This window comes from Pieris napi, chromosome 7, assembly GCF_905475465.1.
Source record: "Pieris napi chromosome 7, ilPieNapi1.2, whole genome shotgun sequence".
Classification (NCBI taxonomy): Eukaryota; Metazoa; Arthropoda; class Insecta; order Lepidoptera; family Pieridae; genus Pieris; species Pieris napi.
The window spans coordinates 8,680,389-8,692,004 of record NC_062240.1 but is presented as its reverse complement, the minus strand read 5'-3'; the positions used below and the strand labels follow the sequence as shown (position 1 = coordinate 8,692,004).

Sequence of the window (11,616 nt, the reverse complement as noted above, 5' to 3'; positions counted from 1 at the left end):
AAAGTGTTTGTTTAACACAATTACTGTATCGCACCTGTGATCTATATATAGAGGGCTCGCTCCGCTGTCCATCACACGCTGAATCTGTTTCTTATTAATGTACTTACTAGGTAAATATATAAGTTTCTTTTTACCAAAAACTTCCATTGATATATAGGTTTATAACATCTTAGTTTGTCTTATTTTTCTGTCAGTCACCACATTAGCTACTGTTGTATTATTCAAATAATATAAAATATATGTAAATTTCCGTAGGGTTAACCGGAAAATAGCCAACACTCTATATTGGCTATTTTCCGTCCTACGTTTTTGTATTACGTAAACAATATTTCTTGGTACAAAGGTACAAACTTTTTTAGTTACTTATCTATTTAATTCCATTTGAATAGAGAAGTAATAATTATATATGTATGCTAAATTAAGTATTGCTCTTACCAATCTAACTCCAAATAATTATAAAAGTCTCATGTAAAAGATAACATACAAATGTTTTTAATAAAAAATCACAAAAAATAAAAACGCCTTTGTTTAAGTTACTCTAAGATTTCCGTAAATCAACAAAAATCGAACATAAAGTATCTTAGGGACATGACATCAATACGAATTTAATTAATCCAAAACAGAATTAATTGATCCAAGCTTTAATTTATCGCCCACACATCCCCTCTTTTCTAATCATGCGGAGCCTAATTCGCTAAATATTAGCCAAAATAGCGCGAAAATTGTTTTGTGCGCGTGCGCACGCGTTGAGTTAAGAGAACGTCAGTCGGTGTTCGCTCTCCCGTCGACAGGGCACGTTACAGCGTGATTTTTGGTACTGAACGAAATATCGAAAAATTGATTTGCACGCTCGTCGATTTGTCAAATGGATGTGTAATCCGTGATGATTAGGGCTAGGGGAAGGCAGTGATGTCGCGGCAATGCGGCCCGTCGTTGTCGCCACCTGCTTGTTGCTGCTTGCGCCCATCACCGACTCTTGGTGGTAAGTACTTCATAATAAATACGATAAACACATTTATAAAATTACATTAAACATTTTCAGTTATTCATGTACGCTACTTTTAGTTTAGATATAATTAAATCCTATTTTATCAATAAGCAGTTTTAATATTTATTTATTTGATACGCTCATATTGAAATTACTGAGACGTAAATGTATTTTAGTTTATTTCGGCCATTTTAAAAGTTTTCACGGTTCCTTCACTGCGTGGTGAATGAATTAAATTTAATAAATATAACTAGCCGCCCATGTTTAATATTATTAGTCTTAAATTCATAATACATTAAAAAGCTTGATGGGAAACGCTTTAAACGCTTATTTCTGCCGATTAAAAGTATTTATTTGTTGGTTATACTAACATACGTATTTTCTTAAAAACCTACTCACAATTATGATGAAAATATATTCGTTAATGATTTGTTATAAAATTTTACAGAAAATACATTTTATTACGTATCTATTTTTTAAAGTTATCAAAAATAATAAAAATCGCCATGGTGGGTTATTTTCAATTAAATTAAAAATTGAATCATAGTTAAGTAAAAGTTAGTGACTCACGTGGGAAAACCCTAACTTTAACTTGCCTCCGGAAATTCTGAAGCCGAAGGCATGAGTTATCTTGAGAATAATGAGCGCGTATAATGTTAAAAGTTACAATTGTTAGACGGGGAAAATCATACAGTTGGATTTGACAGTTGACGTGGGATTTGACAAATGACGTCATTCTTGTACTTCACCTTCGCATATATCAAAGAATATTCTGCAATTCATAATAACTAAATTCTATTGGTCCGCAACGATTCAAAAAACCTTATGCTAGTTGCACTCTTTTGATTAAAGTATTCTTGTCTTTTGCTGTAAAATTGTATTCACGCAGTTCTGAAAAGAGACAGAAAAGTACTTTAGTTACAGTTAGTTTATAATATGTTTGGATTGTGTTTTAGATTATGAATTTATTCTCAGAATAAATGGGATCTATAGTTTTGAATTGTCAGTGCCCCATGATTCATAAAACCTTAATCATTATAACGGATTCTTTTAGCTTAAGTCCTCTTTCTGTAAATTGTATTCACGCAGTTCTGAAAAGAGACAGAAAAGTAATTTAGTTACAATAAGTTTATAAAAGTAAGTATCACAAGATGATTTATAGTAAGAAATATTTTGTATGAGTTTATTATTAATAAGTTATTTGGTTCTTTAAAATAGATATTTTAGAGGTTTGTAGCCACTTTACACAAAAGCGCCAAAGAGCATTCTTGGTTTTCATCTAACACCTGAATATTTCTACAACAGACCGCTGGAAAGCTGTCTATTCAGTCTGCCAACTGTTACATATAAATTTTAAAATTAACCACAAAATTATAATTTTTATTTGTAGGCCTTATTGAGGTAGGCTAATATCGCTGAATACTGAAGCCGCTAATTACGCTTCTTAAGTAGGTACTATGGCTATTTCAGGTCACCTATGGAAAATTTTAAATAAATGTATTAAACTCTTAGTACGTATAGCTTTTAAGCACACATAGATCTTGTATACACGAGCCAGCGTGTTGACAATTTAAAAGCTATAAGAAAGATATTTTTTTCAGAGTTTTCATTTTAAATTAAAAAAATATTAAAGAACCCGAAATTTAGTAACGCCGAGGCCTCTAATAAAATGCTTTGCTTCTAGTTGCCATTTCCAACAAAAAAAGCAGTTGCTTCAATACGGCCATTCTAGCATTTGAGGTACTGAAATTATGCGGTATATTAATGAATGAATTTAACTGATATATTAGGAAGTAGGTAAATTATAAAAATCATGTTTGGTGTAAATTAATAATAATAAAAAAATTACGGAAATGATATTGCCGTCAGATTTTTTTGACTTTGCACACGTATAAACGACAGAAAATTCAGAGAAATAAAATAACGTTTGGCTACGCGTGGGTTTGGGATAAAGCTTCCTCTACTTTCCCGTGGCATCCACCAGTTTTAGGGCTGAGTCTTCGCTTCTCGGGAGTCCTAGACTCCCTGCACAACACTGGCACATAATTCCAAAAAGGATTTTCCCTCTTACGGGCTACTAGTAAGCGACTGTAATATTATGACTATTCAATGTATCTTGGTACTTCTAAAATGATTGCTTTGTAAATGATACACGTTAATAATGTTATTTTAATGTACGGATTTATTTAAAGCTCAAATGTCAGGAGTTAATGAAACAATCAGTGGACGTAATGTAGGTTTGTGTGTCACAATTAATTGTAATCATGTTATGGTCTTGTAATATTATAATGGTCGGAAATATGTATTTAGTAACTCTTAAAGCCTTTGACATATGCATATTTGCAGCCGTTAATGTTTAAATTAATTATATTACGTATATGTAATAATTACAGCTAAGCCCTAAAGAAACGTGTGCACAATGCACTCTATGTCCTTTTTGAAGTTGTGTTTTATGAAGTCCCTAATTCTTAAATAATATTTCTTAGACATACCATAAACAAGACAGACCATTAAAAATAATTAATTTATGTTTATTAGTCGGTATTTTTTAAGGTAAGGAAAGCAACAGCTTTCTATGTACATTAAGAAAAAATAATTTAGCAAATTATCAATAATGCTGTTAGTTAAGTATAAGAAAAGTTTCACCATTGAATCAGCAACATATAATATAAAAATATGATTCGCTTGATTACGTCTGGAGACGTTCGTTTTTTTTTTCAAATAGAAGTCCCGGGTTTTTACATTCAAATTATTTCGCAGGTAATCGAAGCTAGAACCGTAATTTACACCTTGTGAATGACGCCACGAAGGCGTTTATTCGGCTCCTATAAAAAAATCCAAAATATTAGTCAATGAATATTTAGATGTTACTTCAAAACCGAAAAAATATTAAAATGACACCGGAAGTAAAGCCTCCAAATCACTCGTCGATGCGGTTCCCATAATTTACTATCAGTAGAAAGTACATCTATTTCGTTTCGAGGTAACATTGTCTTTTATTGTTTGATTTAATATTTCAAGTCAACACAGGATTGGCTGCATTTAATAAATTATATCAACGATCTGATTTATATCATCGTAAAATCATTTTATGATACCCTTTTTAATATTGTAGCGGAAAATGAACTTTATCAGCAGTTAATAGAGTTCGATATGTAACACTTCATTTCTAAGTTAGACGTAGACAATTTTGATGCCTACTCTTGTATGGTAAAAGCCTAGTGAAGGTAATCCTTAAGTCTATGATTTTCTATTCGTGTTAAAAGCGAATAGTTCAGAAGTATAGTATACTAGCGGACCTTACAGACGTTGTCCTGTACACACTTTAATACAAAAATCTAGATTCATTAGGACACATATTAAATATTATTAAAACGTAATTGTTGTAACTCCCCAACGGACTTAAATATCTATACCTTACAAATAAAAAGTTTTGAGTAATTTCGTAAAAGCTAAAAAATTCAAGTAAAAGAACATAAAATAAACACATATTATAGACATCCGTTCATTATTGTTCTATCAAGAACATTTAAGTTTTTTTTTATAAAACAAACTGGCGGGAGCTCCTGATGTTAAGTAATCGCTCGAGTGCGTTGCCGGCTTTTTAAGAAGCCTTACGCTTTTTTCTTGATAGACCATAGGGATCTCAAAAATATGTTCATAGTATCTTATAATAAAAAAAATATGACACAATGCTTACGGCTAAGGTAATAATTACCGTAGCAAGCAGAGAGTAAAGATTATTTTTAACCTTTTCAATCGATAAATCTGTAATACATCGCATAAATCACTTTATTGAATATAAAGTCATATCGAACCACCATGAAGGTTTTAATTTGCAATTAATCACAACGAGTACAAATTAGCCGATTCGAGCGATTAAAAATTGAGGCTTAGGGCTGGAAAGTTATTAAAATTATTTACACTTATTTATGGTTCAGAAATGTTCATGTGTGAGAAATTGTATATGTGTAAATGATTTTGTAATTAGTACATTTACTTGTAGTATGTAGATAACATACTAGAAACTATAGAAATAATTAGCAAGCAGCTCTATGCGACCTCATATGGAATACTAGTCACATCTCAGGCCGGTGCTTCCAAATACTACCTTCCTTCTTTCTTGACCAAGTTCAGCGAAGGGCTTGCTGAATTGTCAATCTCCAAAGTATATCTGATCGGATTGATTCTCTCTCTCTAATCAGAGACATTGCGTCTCTACGTATTCTACAAAGTGTCTAGAATGTTCTGAAGAGTTGTTTGGGTTGAACTCTCTGCCCCGTTCATCATCGTATGAGCCATATTAACTCAAAATTACATCCGCATCACCTTGACAGCTGCAAGAAAGCAACTCTGGAAACGACTCCCGGTGTGGGTTTTCCCTGAGAAATACGACCTCTCGTTTAAAAAAGTTGTATACTCTTCCCTCAAAGGCCCGCAACGCACCCACTAAAGGGGTGGGCTGCGATGACTGCCCTTTATGGACGTCCGGTATGCTCGTTTGCTCCCCTTTCCGATGAAAGAAATATCAACCAAAAACATACACGAAACAGCTACATATAACTGATTATGAAATGTAATCAATTGGAGACTTCCATTAAAGCTAAATGTATGCTTGTGATGGGAGATCGCAAATAGTTTGTCAGTTTATATGATTATTATGTTTACTGTTTGTCCTTGTACGTTTCTATTCTGAACCCCCATCCAAGCTCCGCCTGCACTCAGAATTATTGAGTGGATTGATAAATATTTGTTTAGTACACAGGTGACTTGACAGAGATACATATAACCTTTCGGCAAATTAAGAGAGTTAAGAGACAGTATTTCCTTCGCTTTCCTATATAACATATTTATTGAATATTCTTAGAGGAAAGAACTTGCTATACGCAGATGGTTTCCTACCAAACAATGTCTGATAAAGTTTAGCAGATATTTGTTATATATATTTTATATCATAGTAATTTATAAATTAAATATTTTATAAATTAACAGTTATTAACCTTATAGTAAAACCTTTATTATAAGAAAGACAGTGTTAGACGGAAGTTAACTCATTAGTGGGTATCCTTTTTGAATAATATTAATATAGTATTTTTTAATAAATTTAATATAGTATTTATTAAAGTATCTAATATATATCTTTGATTGACATAACCTTTACACATTTAAAGAAAAAACTTTTTAACCGGATTAAAGTTATGTATTTTTATAAATTTACAACTATTTGACATAATTTTAAATTTATCCGACGTTTCGCGTGCTTTACAGCGTGCGTGGTCACGGTGACTTTAATATTATTGCGATATCAAAACTTAATAAAATTATACAATACGTTTATTACAGCCAAAACATATATACTACATTATTCGTAGATGTTTCCGTTAAAATAGTTAAAATTACAACCCATACAAACACATCCTGCGTAGCAAATAATGTGGTGATTTTACGCTAAACTTTTACTTTGACATTTCAACATCCGGCTAAAACGTACGTGCAATACATTTAATGTTGTCTACATCTAATGGTTATAAGATGTGTGATAAACAGGTCTCACGCCTCATATTACTTTATACATCATATTTATTGAACCGGTTCTGATAGAGATGTTATGCTTTGAAGAATATCGTACTATCTTCATTATGTAATTGTTCTATTTTAGACTTCGAAAAATTCATTGAAGTTCATGGTTCCTACTTCTACTTTCATAGCCATTCGAATGTTGAGTTTTCGTACCCCGTAGTTTTGGAACTTAACCCCGTAATTTTGAGATAAACTTGGGTTTATCTCAAAATTTGATCGCTTATTTATGTATTTAGATACTACATGTGTAGCACCCTTAAAGCTAAGCACTTGTGTAATTGTTGTGTTTTTGTGTTCAGTAAATAGTTGGTCATTTACTCACTTGATTATAAATATGAGGTAGAATTGAATTAATTACATAGATAGAGTGTTTGTTTCTTGTTCCCAAAAAGTATATTCATATAGATCCCCAATAAAGGTTTATAATATATAGAAATAATAATTACAATCTTACTTAGTTATGTTATACCTTAGCATATTTCCAATAACAGCATAATTATAATTATCCGCTATACGAAAAGGTTGAATCGGCCATATCGCCCACTCTACTGCTAAAAGTTAATATCGATTATCGAATTAATTATATTTTTATTTTAATACGTCTACCTGTAATGTCGGATGGGCTATTAAGATATTGTTGAACTTAAATTAAATGACTTTATATTCTTAATACATTTACTTGGACAGAGATAGCAAAACATTTTACGATTCCATATAAAGATCTGGAAGCCTGAAATGTTTTGTCACCGTTTGTGACGGGGTACGTTTTTTTAATATATTTTTTAATTAATCAAAATTGAAAACTGGTGATTGTTTCTTGTTCTCAAAAAGTTTACAATAATTATATTATTATTATCTATCTTACTTTCGTGAATATTTTTTTGTATTCGCTGGTACAGTCATAATATCAATTATTTATGTTTTACCAATATATGACAAATTTTCATACCTCTTGCGCACTTGCTACAGTATATTTTTAATATTCCTGTAATCTGTGTATTAAAAATAGAAACAGTGAAACATGAATAATGTACATGTAATAAATTAAGATAAACTTGATGATTTAATATAGTTACTCATTTCAAAATGTTTGGTCAAAAGACTTGTATTTTTGTGTGTGTGTTGTCTTTATTGTGACGTCATTTTTGTTTTGGGTAACTCTGCTTAGATTAAATTCAATCTATCTAATCTATCCTCACCGTGTGAAGACTTAGAACGCGACATTGGCGGAATTGTGATTTACTCAGAAGTCGCCATTATAAATAAAGTGAAGTGAAGTGACTTGTATTTTTACTGATAAGTTTAAATACATAATGTGTAATATATATTATATATTGCTCAATATTATGTATATTCTGAACCATAAAAAATCAGTCTAGCCAATTAAGCATTATCTCCGCCTGTGGCCTATAAACAGGTACTAAAACATTTCAATTACTAAGTCTTTTAATATTAGTGTGGCAATAAAATCGGTGAATTGTGTTTATTAACATTTGTGGGATTGAAATGTGGCCTTTAGGAGTTTACGGCGCGATTACTGTATGTTTAGCGGTCTATCAAGTCAAGATATTGTGTAATGAGCCAATAAAACTACTGATCGATTATTTCTGTACGATTTTATCTTAATTGGCTGTATTAAACATATTGTGAAATTTTAATAAGTTTTGATGTCGCAATGCGCTTTTATACGTACATATATGACAGAGTATCTAATACACCTATAGCGGTATATAGCTCTACATCGATTTCTTAACTCTCATTTTTCTTAATTTCATAAAGATTTCTGACACTCGTAGATTTTTAGTTCCTTTGTAGGTAAGGTGAAAAGGTAGAATTATTTCTAAAGTATGTTTAATCTTTATAATTAATCTTGGTGAACCAAATATAAGTTAGTAAGTTCATTTTTACTGCTTACTCTTGTTTGATGTATCAAGATGTGGTAGGCGAGGGTGGATGGAATCCATGTGCAGTATCTCTTTATCAGATTTTTTTAATCGTAATCGTATATATGACCGCTACATAGACCCCTAAAACGCATGTTAGATCCATTAACTTCTAGACTTCTGTTTTTACTGTTCAGTAACACAATAATTATCTGTGATACACCAATTATTTAAGTTAGATAATCCGTTAATGCATCCTATTTCTATCGGCTATCGTAAATGCATCCTCACATCACTCTTTAGAAAAGTCGTGAGGAATTTTAGCATCCACTTACCAAGGCAGATTGCTCTTCATTCAGCCGGTGACAATGAATGACATGTTTGTGGACACCAGGATAGGCGCTAACCCGCGAGTCTCCATGATTAGCGACCACATGACGACTTAACTGTAAACATCATTACCATTACTGTAACACAAATATATAAGCCTCCGCTCACAGGTTTGAACTCTATCACGAATACAAAAAGCTTAAAATCCGCTGTGAGCGTTGACTTCTGTCACATTGTAGTAAGTAAACGCTTTTAAAAGTTTAGGTGACGATGAGTTTTGTTGTCACAAGTTTTTAGAACTCATATCATACACGTTCATATTGTTTGTTAAATCATTTAAAATCGGTCGCTCGCATGTTGTTGCTTGTGAAATAGTTTCACTCAAGATATGTCACTTTTGTGAACTGAGTTTGTCTTATGTTTTAGAACTTTAAATACGTTAAAAGCTTTAAAAAAGCTTTGGTATTTATTATTTCTTTGATCAAAATTGAATGAATATGTATATTGATTTTTTTAAGTTCAGGCAATTGAAGTCTTTTAGTAGCTTTAAGTAAATTTTGAAGTATTTTGCTAACTCTATTAGATTTGTTCTCGTCAACTAACGAAAAGCATATTTTTTATGCGACAAAAAAGGATATCTAAATATTTGTAGCGCCGAGGTCGTCCCAATACTGCCTTTCGATAATTGGTGTAGCTACGCACAATGAAGTTCTCTGTATGTTGAATTTGTAAAGTCAAAGATTATACAGATACTCCATAATACCGAGGCTCGTGTTCGCCTTATCTTCTGATGAAAATATGTACGTATTAACTGGCATCTTTTTGATATAGACGCAAGGGATATTTAAGTGTGGTAATGAAATGTATAGATATATGTAATTTATGTCTCTATATTAAAAATAACACAGATTGGGCTTTTAAAAGAATTACTACAACCTTTGTCTAAGGTAGCGTGGTCATGTAGAACGGATGAATGCAAAGCGGTTAACAAGTAAGATATACAAGGCACCCGTAGATAGTGAAATCAGGTTAGGTAGATCTTGTCGTACATACCTGGACCAAATCCAGGAGGTACTATAGAAGGGACAAGTTCAGTACCCATAACCGACGAGCATGCATGGTGAATGTCATGAAAATTGATGAAGCGAGAGAGCTATATCAGAACCGTATCAAGTGGAGATCCGTGGTCTCTGTCTATCTCTTAGGAAAAACGCGTGAATAAACTACAGAGTTTCGTCGCACCTTTTAGAAGTACACACACGCTAACTTAAAAACGAACTAGATTCAAAAACACTTTGTAAAAGATTGTTTGAATTAAGTTCGTTTTCACTTTTTATTAATTCATTCTTTTTTTTTCATTAGTATTAAGAACCTAAGGTGCTTACGAAATACATGAAACGTATTGCGTTGGTTAATCTATGATGCTCCGTATCACAACGACAGCGTTTAGCGTGCGGCCGCTAAGCGGCGTTCAAATATGCGCGGGCGGCCCGCGCTGTGTGCGACAGGGCATCGCACTGACGGTGCTAAATGGACTAGTTTCTCATTGAAGGTTTTGTGGGACAGTTTTAATAGATATAGTGCATTTTAAAGGAAATCAATCTAAAAGTGTTTCTTAACAACTTTTTCGGTAAAGCAACCTAACTGTTAATATTTCTGTGTCGATAATTAAGCTGATTACGGTGATTTGTAGTATTTACATACAATGTAAATAAATTAATACGGGAAGTAACAATATTAGACCATTTTGTTGAATTTTATAGAATTCTGCACGTTGCTATTACTAATTAGTTATGAAATCTGTTATCAATATTTACTTGTGCTCTCTTAAATTTAGTGTGAAGTAATTGTTGGATAACATTTTTAGTCTTGAGGCACATCGCTCTTAAGTTGTCTTTATTAAAACGAATATGTGTATTAAATTAATGTAATGTAATGTTATATTTGAAAAGCAATTGTTTCTATTTATAAAGAGCGTGTCCTGATTTAATACGTAGTACATAAATCGTGAATAATTAGTGACTGTAAATACATTCGTAACGATCAACCGAATTGTGCCAAGCGTATGCCAAACTATCTTTTTGTTACCCTAGGTCGTCACAATGGTCACGCTTATTTAGATACAAATTTATTACAATGCCCCGTCATGCCTATTAAATGTTTTTTAACTCTAAAGACCTTATAAACGTTACTTTAGGACCGTGCTCATTGCCATGGTTACGATATACCCATATAATATGTGCATGTACTTTTCGTCTTTTACATTAACTCTTAAAATCATAAGTCTAGTCGTTTGAGTCCTTCTCAATACCATAATGCATTTTGAACAAAAGAAGGCTCTACACAATTTTATATTTCTAACATATATAAACACAATGTTTTTGTATCTACTTATGTAGGTCATTTCTTTTAGACCATCGTTATCAATAGAAAATCCTATGAAAGTGGTTTTGCAATTGCATATTAAAAGTGAACAGCTTTATATAGAGCGTGTAATCTGCTTTAAGTTCTCCCGTCCGTCATTACACTTCCTCTGCCGGTTAGCCGACTTTCACACCAGATGGTGCTTTGAAGAATAATTAATTGACATACAACTTATCACAGTTAATTTATTCGTCTGGATAGACGCAGGTTTGTCACTGAGTTGGCAGCTCCCCATTCGATTTTATACCAATGAAAAATGAACCATATTTAATCGATTTAAAGTTCAATTTCCATCAGCCGTGATCTGATTACATTTTCTTAGTACAGTGAAACGCTCCTGTCACTAAGATACACTTAAATTGAAGCCAAAATAAACCGAAAATAGTGACGTATTTCGTAACTGTACACTCG

The 11,616-nt window shown here is 32.3% G+C and overlaps 1 protein-coding gene across 1 annotated transcript in view; it reads left to right on the top strand.

Moving 5' to 3' along the window:
• The first annotated feature begins 746 nt into the window (after positions 1-746).
• The window catches only part of LOC125051244 (protein Wnt-6), a 33,031-nt gene continuing 22,161 nt past the window's right edge, over positions 747-11,616 (top strand). The window contains exon 1 of the mRNA XM_047651457.1: positions 747-982. Within this exon, the coding sequence (XP_047507413.1) occupies positions 921-982 (62 nt within the window). The 5' untranslated portion in view covers positions 747-920. The remainder of the gene's footprint in view (positions 983-11,616) is intronic.